At 46.9% G+C, this 25,288-nt stretch overlaps 1 protein-coding gene across 1 annotated transcript in view; it reads right to left on the reverse strand.

Moving 5' to 3' along the window:
- RAB3GAP1 (RAB3 GTPase activating protein catalytic subunit 1) overlaps positions 1-25,288 on the reverse strand; it is a 134,166-nt gene that overhangs the window by 41,116 nt on the left and 67,762 nt on the right. Inside the window, exons 17-18 of the mRNA XM_030209160.1 lie at positions 22,150-22,533; positions 4,643-4,780 (exon numbers count right to left, since the gene is read on the reverse strand). Of these exons, the coding sequence (XP_030065020.1) occupies positions 4,643-4,780; positions 22,150-22,533 (522 nt within the window). The remainder of the gene's footprint in view (positions 1-4,642; positions 4,781-22,149; positions 22,534-25,288) is intronic.

The following is a 25,288-nucleotide window of genomic DNA, read 5'->3' on the forward strand; positions in this document are numbered from 1 at the left end:
TGTTTTAATTAATGCTGTCATTAACATAATAACATAGTACGTGTACGGTCCATCCAGTCTGCCCGACAAGATAAACTCATTACATATGGTAAGAGATTTGTCCTTGCTATTTTCAGGGCATAGACCGTAGAAGTCTGCTCAGCCCTGTCCTGAAGTTGTTGTTGAAGTCTCTGAAAAGCTCCATTCAAGCCTATTCAACCACGATCAGGGCAGATCAGGGCACAGACCATAGAAGTCTGCCAGCATGAGCCTTGTTCTCCAACTTCTGAAGCTGAATCTGTCCAGTCACAATCAGAGTATGACCACAGAAGTCTGCTCAGTACTGGCTTTGTTTCCCAATTACCGGGTGTTGCTACTTAATCTCCGCTAAGCTTCTTTGGATCCATTCCTTCTAAACCGATTTGTTTGTGTTTATCTCATGCATTTTTGAATCCCATTACTGTTTGCATCGTATTCCAGGTATGTACCATTCTCGCAGTGAAAAAATACTTCCCGACGACATTCCTGAATTGGCCCCCTTTGAACCTCAATTCATGTCCTCTAGCTCTATTGCCTTCCCGTCTCTGGAAAAGCTTTGTGGATTAACACCATTCAAATATTTGAACGTCTGTATCATATCACCCCTGTTCTCCTCTCCTCCATTGTTTACATGTTCAGGTCAGCAAGTTTCTCTTCGCATATCTTGCTACGCAAACCCCATACCATTTTTGTTGCTTTTCTTTGAACCGCTTCAAGTCTTTTTGCATCCTTAGCAAGATACGGCCTTCAATACTGAACACAATACTCCAAGTGGGGCCTCACCAATGACTTGTACAGGGGCATCAACACCTCCATTCTACTGCTGGTTATACCCCTCTCTATGCAGCCTAGCATCCTTCTGGCCCTGGCCACTGCCTTGTTGCACTGTTTCATCATCACCTTAAGATCCTCAGACACCATCATCTCCTAAGCTGAGTTTACCAATCTCTCCCCTCCTATTTGGTACATCTCTTTTTTATTTCTGCACCCCAAATGCATCACTCTGCACTTCTTGGCATTAAATTTTAAATATTGAGACCACTGAGGTAGGCGGCGAGCATATGTACATACTACTGATTATAAGGAACAGTAAATGTGCCATGATGTTTCTTCCGATTCAACCAATGACCAGTGGTGGTTGTAATGATTTGAACCGAGTACATTTTTCACCAGAATATTATTGTTGTTAATATTTGAGTTTTGATAGCCTGTATTTAAATAGTTAGATTAAATTTTAAATGTCAGACCCTTGACCATTCTTCCAGCGTTTGGAGATCCCTTCTCATGGTTTCTACTGCCTCCAGGGTATTCATTCTATTGGTTATCTTAATGTTATCCCAAAAAGGCAAACTTTTCCTTCTAACCCTTCAGCAAGGTCTCTCACAAATATATTAAACAGAATCGGCCCTAGACAGACCCCTGAGGGTCTCTCCGTTTGGACTCCTGACCGCCCTCCTTTCATGTGTTCTTTACCAACCAATCATCCAGGTAAGGAAACACATGGACTCCCAGTCTGCATAGTGATGCTGCAACTACTTCTAGACCTTTGGTAAATACCCTGGGAGATGATGTGAGGCCAAATGGCAGAATGTGGTACTGAAAGCGATGTGCTTCCACCTGAAATTGTAGATACTTCCTGTGGCCTGGAAGTATCAGGATCCAAGTATAGACATCCTTTAAGTCCAGAGAACATAACCAGTCTTGTTCCTGAGCCTAGGGAAACCATCCTGAACTTTTCTTTGACAAGATATCTGTTCAGGGCTCTTAGGTCTAAAATGGGACGCATCCCTTCCGTCTTCTTTGGCACAAGGAAGTAACTGAAACAGAATCCCTTCCCGTCTTCCCCTGGTGGAATGGGTTTGATCATGGGTCTTGAGATCACTTTGATGGTGGCTATGCTCTCTTGGAGCCAGTCAAAAGCTTGTCCCCTGCTTCGACTGGGGAACCAGTTGAGCTTTTAGTGCACGCTGTTGATGAGAATGAGCACGCTGGGGCTGAACAGGTAGCGCGGGGTGAGAAGGCAGCATGTACCTATGCCTTTGAGAGAAGTAAGGACCTTGCATCAACTTACCAGATTATCTCCTGGAGAAGGGAGCAGAAGGTGTCAGCCGGGAGAGGGTATCGATGCTATCAGTATGCTTTTTGATAAGGTCAGCGACCTCTTCCACCTTTTCCCTAAAAGGTTGTCTTCCTCGGCAAGTAGAATCTGCCAACCTCTGAAGAACTGCCGAGTCCAAATCACGGACACATAGCTCTGAGAGTCTATGCATCGCTACACTTTGAGCAAAGATCCTGGATATGTCAAAAGTGCCCCTGGCCAGAAATTTACAACTGGCCTTCTGCTTTCTGGCCAACTAGTGAAATGACTTGGCCTGCTCTGGAGGAACAGTGATTAAATACAGGAAATGAGCATCAAGGCCTGACACATCTTACGCCCAAATGAATCCAGTATCTGGGCCTCTCTACCTAAGGGAACTGAAGCAAAGTCCCTGGAACTCCTGGCTTGCTTTAACGTAGATTCAAACACCAACAAGTGATGAGTCAACTATGGCCTATCAAATCCAGGTGTGCTTTGAATTCAATACATAGTATCAATCTTTTTGGGAAAAACTGTGAAACAGGAAACTCCCAATTCTTCACCTGAACATCATGAAGGATCCTGTGAAGAGGGACCTTGTACTCCAAAACCTCAAACATCTCAGCCCTGGGCTCATGCTCCATCTCCACCTCAATAGTGAGGGCAGCCGTCATCTCTTTAACAAAAGAAGGGAAGGCGAGACTCTCAGGTGGAGATTTGTCTCTCCCCAGTGGGGTCTGATGGAATTTCATAAGACTCCTCCTCCAATCATCACACTCCCATGAATGGTCCAAATCGGTCAGCAAGATACTCCGCATTACAGGGCTGAGTCCACGCCTACCTTGGACAAGAAAAACCATGTCGCACCTGGAATTGTGCAGCGATGCAGGTTTGCTCTAGACTCCAGTGAAGCTTCCTCCACAGAGGTCAAGGGAGTACCTGCATGGGCAGATGTCGACACTGATGCTCCATGCAGCACTGGTGTCTGTGACTGCACCACAGACTGAGGGCCCTGTAAGGCAGCCAGAGGTACAGTCATGGCTGGCACCAAGTGCCCCCAGTGCCTAAGGACTCTGTGCTTGAAGAAGCCCTGCCAAATGCTCTTGGAGCATGGCCCGGATCCGTTCATTGAGGGACAACATCGGTAAAAGCTGGGAACACAGATTCCGAGACAGCCTGCGAAGTTGTTGGTGCTATGGAGGAAACTGGGACCTGGCAACTAGGAGTGCAGTACAAAGGCACCCCTTCAACAGAGGGGGAGTGCTCCTCTCAGTGTGGATGCTTCACGGATACCAAGGTCCTCGATGCCCAGGAGCTCCCGGTGCTACGCATCAAGGAGGAACAATGTTTGTGCTTCTTGGACTTCGCTTAATGTGATGTCCCTCGGTGCTGACAAGGACGATGTTGAACCCACCCACACACCTCTTGGTGTCTCATCCAATGCTGATCAGTCCTAGGGGCCCTGCACAGCGGCCAGCATTGAGACAGGTGGAGACCCACTCAATGCACATCCACTCTTGGAGTCAGACATGGGCCTGTTACTCACAGGGGCTGACACCTTGGCTGATACCAATGCAGACGTCAACGATTCGGACCTAGCTCCAAAAATCTCTTTCTGAGCCTCTCCAGATATGATCCAACTGCACCGGGTACAGAGCTTAAAGGCCTAAGAGGGCCTTTGGAACTAAAAAATAATAATAAAGGATACCTAAAAATGAGGAAAAAGCTCTAAGAAAAATATGAGGTATAATAACTCTATAAAAAAATTAAGATTGAAAGAAAACAGAACAAAAAAAAAAAAAGGAAGGTACCTGAAGAGTTCTTCAACCAATATGCTGAAGAGAACACTTGCAAAATGCGATCTCTCTTTACTGTGGATGAAGATAAGACTGCTGGCCCTGCGCTTGAGTTGGGCAGAAAGGCACCTGCGCATATATGTGGTGGGAGGCACTATCTTACGGCATTACGAAGATAATACACTGGGCAGAATTTCTGCACTGGGCTCCATGGATGACGTCACCCACATGTGAAAATCATATGTCCTGCTTGTCCTCAGAGAACTTACTTGTAACTTCACCACAGTAAACTCCATTGACTGAGTTTTGTTGCTTAGTCTATTCTTCACCCAATAACAACTTTCTGTCTCGCTCTCATTCTGGATAGTCTGTTTAATAGTTTGCTGTGTGGAAAAGAGTCAAGGCCTTACTGAAAAGCAGAGAGGCTATAATCGCTGCACTTCCCTGATCCGCAGGGTACCCTAACATCCACATGTATACTACTACTAATCATTTATATAGTGCTACTAGACGTACGCAGTGCTGTACACATTATATACAGGTACTTTCTCTGTCCCTAGGGGGCTCACAATCTAAGCTTTTGTACCTGGGGCAATGGAAGGTTAAACGACTTACCCAAGGTCACAAGGAGCTGAAGTGGGAATTGAATCCACATTGCCAGGATCAAAGCCCGCTGCACTAACCATCAGGCTACTCCTCCACACACATATACATATGGATGGATTCATGCTACCAAGCGAGAATTGCTTACCTTAAAAGATTCCATATCTGAAAGCAAGCAAGCACTCTGCATCCGTGCCCGAAGGTGAGCTCCTTCTGCTGACGTCCCTAATTTAGCTAATACCTCTGACTGTTCTTCTAGCAAATCTTCAGTCATGGGTGAGGGTTCCTGAAAAAAAGTCAATAAAGCCAAAGTCTTTAAATTGTACTTTTAGTGAAAACTCATTCAATGGTAACCTGCCAGAAAGAAACAAAATTAATGAACATATAAATAGGCATGGGTTAATGAAACAAAGCCAACATGGATTTAGTCGAGGGAAATCTTGCCACACCAATCTGCTACATTTCTTTGAAGGGGTGAATAAACATGTGGATAAAGGTAAGCCAGTTGATACTGTGTATCTGGATTTTCAAAAAGCGTTTAGCAAAGTATCTCATGAAGGTCTTCTGAGGAAATCAGAAAGTCATGGGATAGAAGGCAGTGTCTTACTGTGGATTAAGAACTGGTTAAAAGATCGAAAACATACAGTAGGGTTAAATGGTCAGTATTTTCAATGCAGAAGGGTAGACAGTGGAGTTTCTAGGAGTCTGTGTTGGGAAAGCTGCTTTTTAAAACATACAGTGGGGGAAATAAGTATTTGATCCCTTGCTGATTTTGTAAGTGTGCCCACTGACAAAGACATGAGCAGCCCATAATTGAAGGGTAGGTTATTGGTAACAGTGAGAGATAGCACATCACAAATTAAATCCGGAAAATCACATTGTGGAAAGTATATGAATTTATTTGCATTCTGCAGAGGGAAATAAGTATTTGATCCCTCTGGCAAACAAGACCTAATACTTAGTGGCAAAACCCTTGTTGGCAAGCACAGCGGTCAGACGTCTTCTGTAGTTGATGATGAGGTTTGCACACATGTCAGGAGGAATTTTGGTCCACTCCTCTTTGCAGATCATCTCTAAATCATTAAGAGTTCTGGGCTGTCGCTTGGCAACTCGCAGCTTCAGCTCCCTCCATAAGTTTTCAATGGGATTAAGGTCTGGTGACTGGCTAGGCCACTCCATGACCCTAATGTGCTTCTTCCTGAGCCACTCCTTTGTTGCCTTGGCTGTATGTTTTGGGTCATTGTCGTGCTGGAAGACCCAGCCACGACCCATTTTTAAGGCCCTGGCGGAGGGAAGGAGGTTGTCACTCAGAATTGTACGGTACATGGCCCCATCCATTCTCCCATTGATGCGGTGAAGTAGTCCTTTGCCCTTAGCAGAGAAACACCCCCAAAACATAACATTTCCACCTCCATGCTTGACAGTGGGGACGGTGTTCTTTGGGTCATAGGCAGCATTTCTCTTCCTCCAAACACGGCGAGTTGAGTTCATGCCAAAGAGCTCAATTTTTGTCTCATCTGACCACAGCACCTTCTCCCAATCACTCTCGGCATCATCCAGGTGTTCACTGGCAAACTTCAGACGGGCCGTCACATGTGCCTTCCGGAGCAGGGGGACCTTGCGGGCACTGCAGGATTGCAATCCGTTATGTCGTAATGTGTTACCAATGGTTTTCGTGGTGACAGTGGTCCCAGCTGCCTTGAGATCATTGACAAGTTCCCCCCTTGTAGTTGTAGGCTGATTTCTAACCTTCCTCATGATCAAGGATACCCCACGAGGTGAGATTTTGCGTGGAGCCCCAGATCTTTGTCGATTGACAGTCATTTTGTACTTCTTCCATTTTCTTACTATGGCACCAACAGTTGTCTCCTTCTCGCCCAGCGTCTTACTGATGGTTTTGTAGCCCATTCCAGCCTTGTGCAGGTGTATGATCTTGTCCCTGACATCCTTAGACAGCTCCTTGCTCTTGGCCATTTTGTAGAGGTTAGAGTCTGACTGATTCACTGAGTCTGTGGACAGGTGTCTTTCATACAGGTGACCATTGCCGACAGCTGTCTGTCATGCAGGTAACGAGTTGATTTGGAGCATCTACCTGGTCTGTAGGGGCCAGATCTCTTACTGGTTGGTGGGGGATCAAATACTTATTTCCCTCTGCAGAATGCAAATAAATTCATATACTTTCCACAATGTGATTTTCCGGATTTAATTTGTGATGTGCTATCTCTCACTGTTACCAATAACCTACCCTTCAATTATGGGCTGCTCATGTCTTTGTCAGTGGGCACACTTACAAAATCAGCAAGGGATCAAATACTTATTTCCCCCACTGTATTTATACATGATCTAGAGATAGGAATAACTAGTGAGATAATTTAATTTGCTGATGACACAAAGCTATTCAAAGTTGTTAAATCGCAAATGTATTGTGAAAAATTGCAAGAGAATTTTATAAGACTGGGAGATTGCGCATTCAAATGGCAGATGACATTATCTGTTGTTTATTTACTGTTAGCCGCATTGAACTCGAGTATGTTTGGGATAATGTGGGGTAGAAATATAAAAAATAAATAAATAAATGCAAAGTGATGCATGTTGGAAGGAGAAGCCCAGGCTATTTGGGGGGGGGGGGGGGGGGGGGCAGGGAATGGGACTTGATATACTGCCTTTCTGTGGTTTTTGAACTACATTCAAAGTGGTTTACATATTATATACATGCATTTTTATTTTGTAACTGGGGCAATGGAGGGTTAAGTGACTTGCCCAGTCACAAGGAACTGCAGTGGGAATCGAACCCAGTTCCCCAGGATCAAAGTCCGCTGCACTAACCACTAGGCTACTCCTCCACTCAGTATAAAATTCTTCTTTTAGCCCCAAACTTTCTGACTAGGCCTCCCTCCTTATCTTGCATCCCTTACTATCCCCTACTCCCCTCTTCATGTCTTACATTCCCTGAATGATCATTGCATAGTTTTACCTGGCCCTATAGCTATCTGGTAGCCATAAGGTAGCCAATTAGACAATGTGCGTTTCCCTGATGGTGACTCACATCCTGTTGGGATGAAAAAACCCAAAAGTTGGTGAAATTGCCTGTGGCGCTGAGGCTTTTTCAAGGAAAAAGCAGATGCTCGCTTGCAGTCCAAGGAGTGCAGTGCACGCTCGCCAGGGGAATGAGACTGTGGGAAGGATGTAGGCAAGCCAATCAAATGATGTAGAGAACCCTGACATAAGCTGAGGCAGAAACTCAGGATGCATGCGGAGAACCACTCTATTGTGATGTAATGTAGGGTAAGGTGGAACCACCACCAAGGCCTGAAGCTCACTGACCCCATGAGTTGAGGGGACAACCTCCAAAAACAAGACTGTCCAGGTCAAGCAAGTCAAAGGACAGGAAAACAAGCAGCTCAAAAGGAGTGCTCGTCAATTGGGAAGATCGATGTTGAGGCCCCATAACATATACGGAGGTGTGACTGGAGGCAGTGACAAAAGCAAACCTTTCACTAAGCAAAAAACTAGGGGCTGTGAAGAGATGAGTATCCCCTACGTGAAAATAAGAAGCACTGAGTATACTGAGGCGAGCCCCCGCCGAGTTGAGTTCAGACAAAACTAAGAAAGATGTAGGAAGTATGGAATGAGGACCTATGCAGGGCAAGAAAGAGGATCTAGGGTCTGCCAACACACTAGAGGGCAAACCTCCTCCACTGGAGAGAGGAATATCTCTTAGTGAAAGCTGTCCTCCTCAAAAAAAGGAAAGACAAGCTCGCAGATGGAGATGTCCTCCGTTCCTGTGGAGGGGAAGGGGTCAGATGATATTCCATAGAACTCCTCCTCCAAGAAATACCGGAGACCTTCATCGGACTCCCACACACCCCTAACTGGTGTCAGCCAGGAACACCTCATGGGAGGGCCGAGACAGAGTCTGCCTCGACTGAGAACCATGACCCTGAGAGGGGCATCGAGGAGTGGGCTTCATCCTTGACTCTGACAAAACTGCCAGCACTAACGTCAACTGACACATGTGGAAGTCAATACCGATGCCGCATACAACACTGGCATCAGAGGCCTAACCACAGACTGAGGGCCATGCAAGGCTGATTCAAGCAGATGCAAACACCCTCAGCACCAATGCCCTCTGAACAAAGCCAGTCAGGAGCTCAGGGAGTAAGGCCCGGATGTACCCATAGAGAGGAGACATTGGGAAAGGCTGGCGCGTCAATGTAGAGATAAGCTGTTGAAGCAGTGGAGCCTCACTGCATGCTGAGGGTCATACAGGCTGGTGGAGAAGCATAGCAGGTGCAAGAACCTGGACGTTGATGCACTAGGAAGAAAGCAGTCAGCAGCTCAGGGAGCAAGATGCCTCAGAGATTCATGCTGCAGCACCCGCTGGATGTCTTTCTGGTGTCGACACTACTCAGGGACTAAATGTCTCGGTGCCCAGGAGCTCCCAACACTGTGCACTGAGGGAGATCAATGCTGATACTTTTTCAGATGCCAGGCTTCCATGATCCTTGGTACTGACGAGGACAGCACCTAATCCTCGCTTCTCCCTAGGTCGGTGGTCGGTTTTGGGATTTTAACATATTGAGGTGGCACTTTTTTGGGGGGTATTGTACACCCTGGAACTGTTTGAATTGGGATTCGGTTTATACACTCCTTTGATGTACTCCAGGGATGTGGAGTTTGTATTCACTGTGGAAGCTACAGCAGCCTTTAATTGGTTCCATATGTGTGTATGATCAATTTTGTGGCAACAGTGAGTGCTTATTGACATACAGTGACACTGCCTCTTGAGGGATCTTTAAAAAAGCTCCACAGATGTGCTGTTAAGTGCTTAAATAATTGAGTTTAAAGTATATAACATGCAATCCCAGATACAGGCCATTATTTGTCAATAACAATAACCAGTAGCCCTTCATTGGGTTTTAGTCCCTTCAATGAATGAACTGAAAGAAAAACCTCACTCACTGGGGTGATACATGTCCTTCTTCTGGATGGGCCACTCTAGGCATCTCTGCACTCAATTCCAGCATATTCCTTCCCTGTATTAACCCTCTGTCCAGTAGCTTCCTTACCCCCTTTCTCCCACCTGCACTGTGTAGCCACAGAGCTCTCAGAGAGTTTGAGCAACTTGAGGCTCATGAAGAACCTGTTGACCTTGTAGATTTCAATCTCACGAGACAGCAAAATCAACAAGATGTTTGGGAAGGGGGTGGCAAATGAGAGAGGTGAGAGAGAAAGAAAGAAAGAAAGAAGGGGGCCTCTATAGAGGCGTAGGCATCATCTACTGATACTTTTTAAAATTCACTTTAATTAAATTGTCTATGAGACTTGTATATATCTACTGAAGCTAGAACTATAATTTTCTTTGCCATTTGATACATATCTAAATTTAATAAAAGATATTATCTGCAACTATTTTGCCGACCTTTCTTTTTGGATGTTGTCAGACAATTAAGGACTCAAACCCTGTCCCACCCACTTTAGCCTCCTCAAACAGTGAGCCACCAATCGCCTAAGGAGCCAAGTATGTTAAGAGTGAATATTAAAAAAAAAAAAAAAAAAAAACCAAAAACAGGTAGGGTTCTTCATTATCAGTTTAAACAATTTGTAAAAACCTGAAAATTCATTAATGGCAAAAGTTGAAAATCCCTCTAAACCGATTTTCACTAACTTCACAATACTGCTCATGATGTTTTCATCAGACCACTCCAGTTGTGGGACATGCACAGAAACTGTGCCTGGACCGTTCAGATCCTGCAGGCACATACAGTGGTGGAAATAAGTATTTGATCCCTTGCTGATTTTGTAAGTTTGCCCACTGACAAAGACATGAGCAGCCCATAATTGAAGGGTAGGTTATTGGTAACAGTGAGAGATAGCACATCACAAATTAAATCCGGAAAATCACATTGTGGAATGTATATGAATTTATTTGCATTCTGCAGAGGGAAATAAGTATTTGATCCCCCACCAACCAGTAAGAGATCTGGCCCCTACAGACCAGGTAGATGCTCCAAATCAACTCGTTACCTGCATGACAGACAGCTGTCGGCAATGGTCACCTGTATGAAAGACACCTGTCCACAGACTCAGTGAATCAGTCAGACTCTAACCTCTACAAAATGGCCAAGAGCAAGGAGCTGTCTAAGGATGTCAGGGACAAGATCATACACCTGCACAAGGCTGGAATGGGCTACAAAACCATCAGTAAGACGCTGGGCGAGAAGGAGACAACTGTTGGTGCCATAGTAAGAAAATGGAAGAAGTACAAAATGACTGTCAATCGACAAAGATCTGGGGCTCCACGCAAAATCTCACCTCGTGGGGTATCCTTGATCATGAGGAAGGTTAGAAATCAGCCTACAACTACAAGGGGGGAACTTGTCAATGATCTCAAGGCAGCTGGGACCACTGTCACCACGAAAACCATTGGTAACACATTACGACATAACGGATTGCAATCCTGCAGTGCCCGCAAGGTCCCCCTGCTCCGGAAGGCACATGTGACGGCCCGTCTGAAGTTTGCCAGTGAACACCTGGATGATGCCGAGAGTGATTGGGAGAAGGTGCTGTGGTCAGATGAGACAAAAATTGAGCTCTTTGGCATGAACTCAACTCGCCGTGTTTGGAGGAAGAGAAATGCTGCCTATGACCCAAAGAACACCGTCCCCACTGTCAAGCATGGAGGTGGAAATGTTATGTTTTGGGGGTGTTTCTCTGCTAAGGGCACAGGACTACTTCACCGCATCAATGGGAGAATGGATGGGGCCATGTACCGTACAATTCTGAGTGACAACCTCCTTCCCTCCGCCAGGGCCTTAAAAATGGGTCGTGGCTGGGTCTTCCAGCACGACAATGACCCAAAACATACAGCCAAGGCAACAAAGGAGTGGCTCAGGAAGAAGCACATTAGGGTCATGGAGTGGCCTAGCCAGTCACCAGACCTTAATCCCATTGAAAACTTATGGAGGGAGCTGAAGCTGCGAGTTGCCAAGCGACAGCCCAGAACTCTTAATGATTTAGAGATGATCTGCAAAGAGGAGTGGACCAAAATTCCTCCTGACATGTGTGCAAACCTCATCATCAACTACAGAAGACGTCTGACCGCTGTGCTTGCCAACAAGGGTTTTGCCACCAAGTATTAGGTCTTGTTTGCCAGAGGGATTAAATACTTATTTCCCTCTGCAGAATGCAAATAAATTCATATACTTTCCACAATGTGATTTTCCGGATTTAATTTGTGATGTGCTATCTCTCACTGTTACCAATAACCTACCCTTCAATTATGGGCTGCTCATGTCTTTGTCAGTGGGCAAACTTACAAAATCAGCAAGGGATCAAATACTTATTTCCACCACTGTACATTCACGCAACGTGTAATTAAACTCTGGAATTCGTTGCCAGAGAATGTGGTAAAAGCAGTTAGCTTAGTGGGGTTTAAAAAAGGTTTGGATATCCTCCTAAAAGAAAAGTCCATAAGCCATTATTAAGATGGACTTGGGGAAAATCCACTGCTTATTTCTACAAGTACCTGTTTTGGGATCTTGCCAGGTACTTGTAAACCTGGATTGGCCATTGCTGGAAACAGGATGATGGCCTTGATGGGCCTTCGGTCTGTCTCAGTATGGCAGCACTTATGTACAGGCTGTTACTGAGGAAGGAGGCACAGGGAACTGAATCCTGCTGAGTGGAAGAAAAAAGAGAGAAGGGAATAAAAGGGTAAGACAATGGATAAGGGGGAAGGAGAGGAAAAAGATGGGTTAAATGCTGGGACAAGGGGCTATACTGGAGAGGAGAAAGGTGGAAGGAAGATGAGGAGATCATGGAAGAGAAGAAGGATTGAGTGGAGACAGGAGAATGGATGGAAAGTCAGGGAAGAAAAAGAGGAGATGCTGGAGAGATGCCAGGAAAATACGTAATTGAAAATTTCATCTATTTATGTCACCCTTTGCATAAAAAAAATCTGGAACACCTGCTCTAAGATCCTAACCCTCTTAATATACAGTTAAATGCAAAGGTTTGGGCACCCTGATAAAACTGCATGTTTCGCTAAATCCCTAAATGAACAGAAGCTGACAGAAAAGTTTCAACATCCTTCTAGTTGATTTCTCACAAATTTTTCCAGAATTTGCTAATAAGCCCATAAAATTTAGTGGCTCATTAGGCCTACAATTAGTCACATGAAGAAAATTCCATGTTTGAACAAATACTCTGTCCCTTCCTAGAACACTGCTTCTCATTATTACTTTGACTACTTTTAGCAAATATGAACTCCTCTAAGAAGTTTCAAGTTTATTAATTATTTAATATACTGCCCATCCCTACAGCATCAGCATTATAGACGAAATCATACCACAATACAGTGAATGATACATACCTGTAGCAGGTGTTCTCCGAGGACAGCAGGCTGATTGTTCTCACGACTGGGTGACGTCCGCGGCAGCCCCCACCAACCGGAAAAAAGCTTCGCGGGACGGTCGGCACGCAGGGCACGCCCACCGCGCATGCGCGGCCGTCTTCCCGCCCGTGCGCGACCGCTCCCGCCAGTTGAATGACTAGCAAAAGATGAAACACACAACTCCAAAGGGGAGGAGGGAGGGTAGGTGAGAACAATCAGCCTGCTGTCCTCGGAGAACACCTGCTACAGGTATGTATCATTCACTTTCTCCGAGGACAAGCAGGCTGCTTGTTCTCACGACTGGGGTATCCCTAGCTCTCAGGCTCACTCAAAACAAGAACCCAGGTCAATTGAACCTCGCAACGGCGAGGGTACAACAGAAATTGACCTACGAAGAACAACTAACTGAGAGTGCAGCCTGACCAGAATAAATTCGGGTCCTGGAGGGTGGAGTTGGATTTACACCCCAAACAGATTCTGCAGCACCGACTGCCCGAACCGACTGTCGCGTCGGGTATCCTGCTGGAGGCAGTAATGAGATGTGAATGTGTGGACAGATGACCACGTCGCAGCCTTGCAGATCTCTTCAATAGTGGCTGACTTCAAGTGGGCCACCGACGCTGCCATGGCTCTGACACTATGAGCCGTGACATGACCCTCAAGAGTCAGCCCAGCCTGGGCGTAAGTGAAGGAAATGCAATCTGCTAGCCAATTGGAGATGGTGCGTTTCCCGACAGCGACCCCTAGCCTGTTAGGGTCGAAAGAAATAAACAATTGGGCGGACTGTCTGTTGGGCTGTGTCCGCTCCAAGTAGAAGGCCAATGCTCTCTTGCAGTCCAATGTGTGCAACTGACGTTCAGCAGGGCGGGTATGCGGCCTGGGGAAGAATGTTGGCAAGACAATTGACTGGTTAAGATGGAACTCCGACACCACCTTCGGCAGGAACTTTGGGTGGGTGCGGAGCACTACTCTGTTGTGATGAAATTTGGTATATGGAGCATGAGCTACTAGGGCTTGAAGCTCACTGACCCTACGAGCGGAAGTAACTGCCACCAAGAAAATGACCTTCCAGGTCAAGTACTTCAGATGGCAGGTATTCAGTGGCTCAAAAGGAGGTTTCATCAGCTGGGTGAGGACGACGTTGAGATCCCATGACACAGTAGGAGGCTTGATAGGGGGCTTTGACAAAAGCAAGCCTCTCATGAATCGAACGACTAAAGGCTCTCCAGAGATGGCTTTACCTTCCACACGATAATGGTAAGCACTAATCGCACTAAGGTGATTCCTTACTGAGTTGGTCTTGAGGCCAGACTCTGATAAGTGCAGAAGGTATTCAAGCAGGTTCTGTGCAGGGCAAGAACGAGGTTCTAGGGCCTTGCTCTCACACCACACGACAAACCTCCTCCACTTGAAAAAGTAACTCTTTTTAGTGGAATCCTTCCTAGAGGCAAGCAAGACCCGGGAGACACCCTCAGACAGACCCAACGCAGCGAAGTCTACGCCCTCAACATCCAGGCCGTGAGAGCCAGGGATTGAAGGTTGGGGTGCAGCAACGCTCCGTCGTTCTGCGAAATGAGAGTCGGAAAACACTCCAATCTCCACGGTTCTTCTGAGGACAACTCCAGAAGAAGAGGGAACCAGATCTGACGGGGCCAAAAGGGCGCTATCAGAATCATGGTGCCGCGGTCTTGCTTGAGCTTCAGTAAGGTCTTCCCCACCAAAGGTATGGGAGGATAAGCATACAGGAGGCCGGTCCCCCAATGAAGGAGGAAGGCATCTGACGCTAGCCTGCCGTGTGTCTGAAGTCTGGAACAGAACAGAGGCAGCTTGTGGTTGGTCTGAGAGGCGAAAAGATCCACCGAGGGGGTGCCCCACTCTCGGAAGATCTTGCGTACCACTCTGGAATGGAGCGACCACTCGTGCGGTTGCATGACTCTGCTCAGTCTGTCGGCCAGACTGTTGTTTACGCCTGCCAGGTACGTGGCTTGGAGAAGCATGCCGAACCGGCACGCCCAACGCCACATCCCGACGGCTTCCTGACACAGGGGGCGAGATCCGGTGCCCCCCTGCTTGTTGACGTAATACATCGCAACCTGATTGTCTGTCCGAATTTGGATAATTTGGTAGGACAGCCGATCTCTGAAAGCCTTCAGTGCGTTCCAGATCGCTCGGAGCTCCAGGAGGTTGATCTGCAGATCCTTTTCCTGGAGGGACCACAGACCCTGGGTGTGAAGCCCATCGACATGAGCTCCCCACCCCAGGCGAGATGCATCCGTCGTCAGCACTTTCGTGGGCTGCGGAATTTGGAATGGACGTCCCAGGGTCAAATTGGTCCGGATGGTCCACCAGAGCAGTGAAGTGCGGCAACTGGTGGAGAGGCGGATGACATCTTCTAGATTCCCGGTGGCTTGAAACCACTGGGAAGCTAGGGTCCATTGAGCAGATCTCATGTGAAGACGAGCCATGGGAGTCACATGAACTGTGGAGGCCATATGACCCAGAAGTCTCAACATCTGCCGAGCTGTGACCTACTGAGACGCTCTGGTCTGCGAAGCCAGGGCCAGGAGATTGGTGGCCCTCGCTTCGGGAAGGTAGGCCTGAGCCGTCTGGGTATTCAGCAGCGCTCCTATGAATTCCAGAGACTGGGATGGCTGGAGATGGGACTTTGGGTAATTTATCACAAACCCCAGCAACTCCAGAAGTTGAATAGTGCACTGCATGGACCGGAGGGCTCCTGCCTCCGAGGCGTTCTTGACCAGCCAATCGTCGAGATATGGGAACACGTGCACTCCCAGCTTGCGTAGGTAGGCCGCTACCACCACGAGGCACTTGGTAAACACTCGTGGGGCAGAGGCGAGCCCAAAGGGCAGCACACAATACTGAAAGTGCCGTGCGCCCAGGCGGAATCTGAGATACTGTCTGTGAGCTGGCAGTATCGGTATGTGAGTATATGCGTCCTTTAAATCCAGGGAACATAGCCAATCGTTTTTCTGAATCATTGGCAGAAGGGTGCCCAAGGAAAGCATCCTGAACTTTTCTTTGACCAGGAATTTGTTCAGGCCTCTCAGGTCTAGGATGGGACGCATCCCCCCTGTTTTCTTTTCCACAAGGAAGTACCTGGAATAGAATCCCTGCCCTTCCTGCCCGGGTGGTACGGGCTCGACCGCATTGGCGCTGAGAAGGGCGGAGAGTTCCTCTGCAAGTACCTGCTTGTGATGGGAGCTGAAAGACTGAGCTCCCGGAGGACAATTTGGAGGCAGGGAGGCCAAATTCAGGGCGTATCCGCACCGCACTATTTGGAGAACCCACTGGTCGGAGGTTATGAGAGGCCACCTTTGGTGAAAAAATTTTAACCTCCCTCCGACCGGCAGATCGTCCGGTACGGACACTTGTAGGGCGGCTATGTTCCCGTGGATCCAGTCAAAAGCCCGTCCCCGGCTTTTGCTGTGGAGGCGCAGGGGGCTGCTTAGGCGCACGCTGTTGACAAGAACGAGCGCGCTGGGGCTGTCCCTGTGCCTGGCGAGGCCTTCGGGCCGGCTGGTTGTACCTACGCTTCGCAAAAGAGTAAGGTGCAGCCTGCCGGGCCCGGGAAAAACGTCCACCTGTGGAGGTGGATGCTGAAGGCGCCCGGTGGGAGAGCTTGTCGAGAGCGGTTTCCCGCTGATGCAGTTGGTCCACCATCTGCTCGACCTTCTCACCAAAAATGTTATCCCCCCGGCAAGGGACGTCGGCCAGTCTCTGCTGGGTGCGGTTGTCCAGGTCAGAGGCACGCAGCCATGAGAGCCTGCGCATCACTATACCTTGGGCCGCAGCACGAGATGCCACGTCACAGGTGTCATAAATACCCCTGGACAGGAACTTTCTGCACGCCTTCAGCTGCCTGACCACCTCCTGATAAGGCCTGGACTGCTCCGGCGGGAGCTTCTCGACCAGGTCCGCCAGCTGTTGCACATTGGTCCGCATGTGGATGCTCATATAGAGCAGGTATGACTGGATGCGGGTCACGAGCATGGAGGATTGGTAGGCCTTCCTCCCAAACGAGTCCAGAGTGCGAGACTCCCGCCCCGGGGGCGCCGAGGCGGTATCCCTCGAACTCCGTGCCCTCTTGAGAGCAGAATCCACGACCGCCGAGTCATGGGGCAATTGGGGCCGCATTAACTCTGGGTCAGAGTGGATCCTGTACTGGGACTCTGCTTTCTTGGGAATGGTGGGGTTAGTTAATGGTCGCACCCAGTTCCGAAGCAGTGTCTCCTTGAGGACATTGTGCAGCGGTACCGTGGAGGACTCTCTAGGTGGTGATGGATAGTCGAGGACCTCGAGCATCTCGGCCCTCGGCTCTTCCACAGAGACCACGGGAAAGGGAATGCTGATAGACATATCCCGCACAAAGGAGGCAAAGGAGAGACTCTCAGGAGGCGAGAGCTTCCTCTCCGGTGAAGGCGTGGGGTCCGAGGGAAGGCCCGTAGACTCCTCTGAGGAGAAATATCTAGGGTCCTCCTCTTCCCCCCACGAGTCCTCATCCTCGGTATCGGACATAAGCTCATGTAGCTGAGTCCTGAACCGGGCCCGGCTCGACGTCGAGGCACCAAGGTCTCGGTGTCGTCGAGCGGTGGGCTCCCGCGTCGGCGGGGACGGAGCTCCCTCCATCGACGTCGACGGGGACTCCACCTGCGTGGCGGTCGAGACCGGCACCGCAAGCGGCGGCGGTGTCGACTGCCCCGGCGCCGGGCTAGAGCTCGCCGGCGCCACAGTCATCGGCGCCGAGGGCGCAAGCACCCCCGGCGCCGGCACAGCCTGGCGCATCAGCCCTTCCAGGATCCCCGAAAGGATGGCTCTGAGGCACTCGTCCAGGCCCGCTGCCGGGAAAGGCGGTGGGGCCGGTAGGGGTGTCGGTGCCAGAATCTGATGGGAGCCAGGAGACGACACCGAGGTGCCGGGACCCTGTTGCGTCGGCACCTCTATCACCGACGGGGATCTCTCCTCTCGATGGAGACGCTTTGGCGTCGACTCCTCTCCGATATGCATCGAGGGCGACCGGTGACGGCGCTTCTTATCCTTCTTCCGATGCCCGTCACCGGTGCCGGGAGGCATGGAGGAGGAGGATGACGATCCCCCTCGGTCTCGAGGGACCGGGTCAGACAGGGTTCGGTCCCGTGGGCCATGGGCTGAGGGAGTGACCGGGGCCGACTGCCCACGCGGCCTCTCACCTCTACCCTCACCGGCGGACCGGCGGGCCGACGGGACCTGTTCTCCTGGGGTCGATGCCATCGGTGCCGATGTCTCGGGCATCGATACCGGTACCGAAGGGCCGGGCGTCGATACCGATGCCGTCGAGGTCGACGTCGAGGGGCCGGCGCAAGTTCCAAAAATACGGTCCCGTTGAACTTGCCTCGCAACCTGAGTCCGTTTCCGGAGACCGAGACACAGGGGACACGACTTGAAATTGTGCTCCGGCCCGAGGCACTGGAGGCACCAAGCGTGGGTGTCGGTCTGCGAGATGGGCCGGCCGCACCGACCACACTTCTTAAATCCACTCGGGACCTTCGAGGACATCGACGGAAAAATCGCGTCGGCGAAATTAAAGTCGTCGATGGTGGCGGAAATCACACCTCGAAAAAGAAAACGACCGTGCGGCCACTAGGCTGCAACGCAACGTCCCCGCTGGAAGCGAGGGAAAATGGGAGCGCGTGCTCCTTTTTTTTTTTTTTTGAAAAGAAAAGTGGAGCGCGCGGCAACTAAATAAAAGAAGAAATAAAAGAAGAAGTTCGCGTAAACGCGACGGTTTTCCGGGGCTGAAAAAGAGAGAGCGGCACAGGCACGACTCTCTCCAGGCGCGGAAAAAAAGGAACTGGCGGGAGCGGTCGCGCACGGGCGGGAAGACGGCTGCGCATGCGCGGTGGGCGTGCCCTGCGTGCCGACCGTCCCGCGAAGCTTTTTTCCGGTTGGTGGGGGCTGCCGCGGACGTCACCCAGTCGTGAGAACAAGCAGCCTGCTTGTCCTCGGAGAATAAGAAGTTACAAATTAGAGAGAAAAAAAGTCAATGCTGTGTTACGAATATAAAGTGCTAAATGAACAAATACATATTAAAGGCATCTCAGAGGACTGGTGGGGAAGGAGGATAACAGTGGGACCAATTGTTAATAGTATACAAATTATCACAATAGAGTGGGTCAAATTGGAGGGAGTGTTAAAAAGGAAATTGAGTCTAACAGAATAAAAATTCAAAAGGAAACCGTGACTGAACAGCATACCAGAGATCCAAGGCGAATTCTGGCAGATAAGCATCTACACAGACAATACTTTGCGACATCATTCTGTGGGCCTGGGATCCTTGATGGCTGAGCCACAACAGTGGAAACGTGTGCCCAATGCAGGGGGAAAAAAAAAGAAATAGCACCGTGGGATGCGCTTAGGCATCCTGCGGTAACTCTGAAACCTGTGTGCGCTAACCATATGTTAATTTTAGGGGGCATGTTAGGGATGGAGCATAGGCATTCCTGCTCTAACTAGTTAGGGCATCTACATTATCACACATTAATTGTTTAGTTGCACAGATATCACAGAAGCCCTTACTACTTACAAAATATGGGGTTGTAAGTGCTCAGGTGGTCATTTTAAAAAATAGCTGCATTCTAATGTCAGCATTTTGTCTTATTTCAGGATCAGTTTTATTTACAAATATCTGGAGTGGCCATGGGTGCTACTTTTGCACTGTAAGAGCAATTTGAATCATCATGGTTGCCAAAAGCACTCAATGCTGCATGTGGAAAGGTACTAACCAACAACTTGAGGATTGTGTACAATTTTTGAATGCATGTAATCCATACATTAATGATCATTTTGAAACAAAATTATATAAGTAATCTACTGACACCAATTCCATGGTACATTTTAATAGCTGTTATCTATGTAAGTTGAAAGCTAGCTTGCCATTTTCACAAATGTTACAGTAGGGTGTGTTCCAACATAGAAGATTTTAAGAGTAATTCCAAAAAATTTGATTTGGAATTTGTCTTCTAGAGGATATCCGACTCATGTTCTCAGATGTGCATATAAACAGGCAAAATTTAACAACCATGACTTTTATTTACAGGATCACACAAGTGCCCGTTCTGCAGATTCACATCAAACGTGTGTATTGAGATTCAATGCACAGAGTGGACGTTGTACTAGTATAATTCACAATTATTGGAGCATAGTATAGTCATCCTGTTTTTGCCAACACTGACTTGCATATAGCATTTGCCAGGGGTCAGAATTTGAAGGGAATTCTTAGTCCTTCATGGGCTTGTCTTTCAAATTTCAATGCTCCACAGGGTCATCATTCTAAGTGAGGACATTGTTCAATATGTCAGTTTACTGAAGAAATGGATCAATTTAAAAATCTTGTGGACCAAAGGGTATATATACTACGTCTTGTACTAACTGTCAAGAGTGACCATGTGATCTATGCCATTATGTGTCCATGTCAAAAATTTAACATCGGCAATACCACTAGGTCACTCAAGACGAGGATTACTGAGCATAAATCATATCTCCACTGTCGAAAAATGCATGCTCCCATGGTCAAACATTGTTTAACTATGAATCATAGCATGTCAGATTTGAAATGCTTTGTTATAGATCAGGTACAGGTAAATATATGGGGATGGAACCGGGGGAAAACAATATATCAACTAGAGCAGAGATGGATCAATAGACTACAGACCATTGAGCCGCTGGGGCTTAACACTATTATTGAGTGGCAGGCATTGCTTTGAAGTTCCAGTATGAGTGAGTGTTATATGAAGAACTTCCCGGTCAGCGGGTTAGCATTCTCTTCAGTCGGGGACGCCATTGTTCACATATGCAGATAGCGTATTAGAGTCAATTTTAAGTTATTTTCATTTTATGCTGTTTCGGTGACTTTATATACATATATTTTCTGTCTAATGTTCTTATATCCATCTATAGATATTTGATGTTTCTTCAGGCTTACATGTTTATTTGTTTTCAGGTGACATTATGGGCATTTATAAGATACACTGGTGATCAGCGGTCTTGTGGTTTTCCTGTCCATATTATATATTGTGACGGTTTTTGCTCCAGATGAAGCCTTTGTAGCTAAACGGACAGCTCCATTGAGCATTGAGTTTGTCCCATAAGATAAGTGTCTATGGTCATTGTACCTTGTGTTACTATCTCAATTGAGAAAAAGTGAAAAAAAACCTGAAAAATTAAGAGTAAATTGTGATTGTAATTGAAATTGAACACTATATATTAGTAAGAATTTATGTATGCTCTACATGGGTTTATGTGAATAATATAAATATGTCTTTTTGGACCGATAATGGTGCTGTAACTGTAAGGTTCTTCCATGGTCTCCTCAGAGATCCCTGTCCCCTAATACATTTATTTATTTATAGCATTTATATCCAACATTTTCCCACCCATGGGCAGGCTCAATGTGGCTTACATCAGTCTGCAGAAACATACATCAAATCAGCAAATAATCAAAATCATTGATAAATCAAGTATCTTAGCCATATATGTGGTGATAAGTTTTTGGCAGATTGCTCAAAGGAATCTTAAGAGTTAACATTAGCACATGATCATTTATGCAAAAAAAAAAAAGGAAAAAAAAAGCAATTTTTACGCCTGCAGTAAAAATGGCCTAGCATGCAGGAAAGTCCTGCATAAGGATGCGCTAAGGCCTATTTTTACCGCAGCTTAGTAAAAGGGCCCTATGAAAGATACTTTAACAGTGAATCAGATCATAAATTAAACAAGAATAAATTTTAGCAAATGCAAGGTATCTTAGAGAAGAACAATATGACACTCCTGTGGGGGAATATTTTTCCAGACCACATCATCAATGAAGTTATAATCTAGAATGTAAGCTATCTGAAACATGCACAATCATTTTATTTTCCATGTGCTCAAAAGTCTTGGAGAACTATTCTTCAGTCATCAACAGATACACCTTGCAGTAGATGTAAATTCTGTTCACCTCTAGTTTTTTCACTTTTCTGCAAAAATATCAATGTCCCCATTTCCCAATGCTTTATTTTATTTTGCAACTGTTTTGTTGATTTGAGACCACCAACACTGTAACACAAAATGTAATTAGCTCATTTTGCACTGATCTTATGAAAGCTGCAAAGCTCCTGAGGGGTTAATCCAAGAAAGAAATTACCACCATCAACAGAATTATCATAAATGAAGACAAATGTTAGGCAACCAAAATGTATTGACAATATTATGTAAAGAAAATATCTAACCTGCGTTACTGGAATGTATAGAGGCTCCCCAGAATGCAGCAAAGTTAGTTTTCCAGACTGATGTAGGCGACCTTCTGGTTTCAAGTTTGGAGGTTCTTTGTTTCCTTCTTTAGTTGTGCTTTTCTTTAAACTTTCTTGACCGTTTCCTTTAAATTCCTCTGTCTCACTTAAACATTCAAAAAACTCTTCTTCACTGTCACTCCAAGAGTCCCAAGATTTTCCAGCCTCCCCCTTTTCTTTCTGATTATCAGTGCTGGGATGGCCAACTACATTGCCCACATTTCTTGATGATCTCATTTCTGAGGACTTGACTGCAGAGTCTGAAGTATTTCCTCTTTTCCCTTCATCTCTTGTTTTTTTTCTTTCAATGCAACAATTTAACATCTGCAAGAACATGTTCGTGTTAAGTGAAAGCTATTTCTTATAGCAAGTTTTATTACAATAAAAAATTAAACTTGGACTTGGCCTTTTTCAAATCATTTATAGATGTGGACACATAGCCTCTGAGAGGGGGGGCAAAATTCCCTGGGCCTCCAGAGGGGATATTGAGCAAAAGTCATATCTACTCTCTCTCTTACAGATCAGAAAGATCAACATCTGTTGCTTATGTAGGAATATAGAGAACTTTTGAATCATGGTATCATTCTAATGGTTCTTCCCTTTCTACAGGGAAGTTTTAATAAGGGAATATCTCTGAACTGTTCTAGGGTTCAAATGGTGGCTCTTGCCTGAAGTAAGGGATGGATAAAAGGGCAGTCTTTAGCAGCTCACCTAGATCTAGTACGATTCCTTAGTGGAGTCAAGCACATTTGACCTCCAAGATAGCTTCTGGTTTTTCTATAGAAATTAAATGAACGAATAAGGATGCCGAATCTGCTAATTACCACATCCCCAGACCCAAGATATGCTTGTTCGGGACTCCACTTGCAAGTTCTCTACTCCCACCACTACTGTGGCATTGTCTGACAAACCCAAACTGATATTCATTAAACTGCTGGAAAAAAGAAAGACACTTTGTAGGACAGACTCTCATAGTTTCTCATCAGGGAGTCTAGGAACCTTGGATTTACCCAAGTCCTTAATGATTGTTTCTAAATCCTCCCACAACAGAAGCTTTCCATAAAAATGCAACATGTTCAAATCAGCCTTGAACAACCCATCCTCTGACCAGATGTGGCACCATAACAACTGTCAGTCAGTGCAGTGGCTGCGTTTTTCACTACAGCCCGGCCAAATTTCAGTTTCGGAGCAGACACCGGCCTGAAATTTAGGTTCGGCCATATTTCGGAAACTTCCCTGAAGAATCCTCCACCACGACTAGCCAATCTGTTTCACAGGCATTAGCAGCAGAGCCTGCAGGTCACACAGTGCCTGCCATGCTCAGTCTACTATGTGCTTGTCAATGGAGGACTGCATTATTAAGTACATAAGTACATAAGTAGTGCCATACTGGGAAAGACCAAAGGTCCATCTAGCCCAGCATCCTGTCACCGACAGTGGCCAATCCAGGTCAAGGGCACCTGGCACGCTCCCCAAACGTAAAAACATTCCAGACAAGTTATACCTAAAAATGAGGAATTTTTCCAGTCCATTTAATAGCGGTCTATGGACTTGTCCTTTAGGAATCTATCTAACCCCTTTTTAAACTCCGTCAAGCTAACCGCCCGTACCACGTTCTCCGGCAATGAATTCCAGAGTCTAATTACACGTTGGGTGAAGAAAAATTTTCTCCGATTCGTTTTAAATTTACCACACTGTAGCTTCAACTCATGCCCTCTAGTCCTAGTATTTTTGGATAGCGTGAACAGTCGCTTCACATCCACCCGATCCATTCCACTCATTATTTTATACACTTCTATCATATCTCCCCTCAGCCGTCTCTTCTCCAAGCTGAAAAGCCCTAGCCTTCTCAGCCTCTCTTCATAGGAAAGTCGTCCCATCCCCACTATCATTTTCGTCGCCCTTCGCTGTACCTTTTCCAATTCTACTATATCTTTTTTGAGATACGGAGACCAGTACTGAACACAATACTCGAGGTGCGGTCGCACCATGGAGCGATACAACGGCATTATAACATCCGCACACCTGGACTCCATACCCTTCCTAATAACACCCAACATTCTATTCGCTTTCCTAGCCGCAGCAGCACACTGAGCAGAAGGTTTCAGCGTATCATCGACGACGACACCCAGATCCCTTTCTTGATCCGTAACTCCTAACGCGGAACCTTGCAAGACGTAGCTATAATTCGGGTTCCTCTTACCCACATGCATCACTTTGCACTTGTCAACATTGAACTTCATCTGCCACTTGCACGCCCATTCTCCCAGTCTCGCAAGGTCCTCCTGTAATCGTTCACATTCCTCCTGCGACTTGACGACCCTGAATAATTTTGTGTCATCGGCGAATTTAATGATTGATTTAGCTTTGGCTGTTTCAGATAATATGATCCTCCCTCCCCCCCAATCTCAGACCTTTTTAGAGCAGATTGCCTTCTCTCTTCAAGCCCTCCTGTGTGGCTTTTTTTTTCCCCCACGGAGTTTTATTGACTCAGCAGCTGCCACAGCTTCTATCCTTGAAATTCTCTCCCTCTCTCTCAATAGTAAGAAAGCAGGATGGAGACCCAAAAACACGTGCAGGAGAGATCTGATCCAGTCAGGTTTTGCACCCTGGGTATCAAAGTTGGTGGATAGCCAGGTCAAAGGTGTGCACCTTGTTTTACTACAGAAGTCACCAACCTATGGTACCCTCAGTATCACAGGTTGCTGACTTTAGCTGGAATTATTTTATAAGCTATACTACAGCTTCAGGTGTGCCCTCACAGTATAGGATTTACATAGTAATGAGCAGCTTTACATGCATTTGATGTTTTATATGGGGTGACTTACTTAAACACTGTATTAGGTCACCACACCCAGCATTATAGTCCTTTAAGACAGGTTAAGGGGCAAATAACATGGGTTAGTGCCCTAACACCGCTTGATAACCTTCCCCCTTAGTTAGCTCTAACACTCTAAGAGAGAGCAAACTGACAGGACCATTGCCCTTTGGGAACCCCCTTCATCCTTCTTCACCTGCCCCAAAGCTACATGGGTATGCCTGACTACCATTTGCGGAAGACAGGGAAAGCTGCATGAGC

Source organism: Microcaecilia unicolor, chromosome 7 (assembly GCF_901765095.1).
Source record: "Microcaecilia unicolor chromosome 7, aMicUni1.1, whole genome shotgun sequence".
Classification (NCBI taxonomy): domain Eukaryota; kingdom Metazoa; phylum Chordata; class Amphibia; order Gymnophiona; family Siphonopidae; genus Microcaecilia; species Microcaecilia unicolor.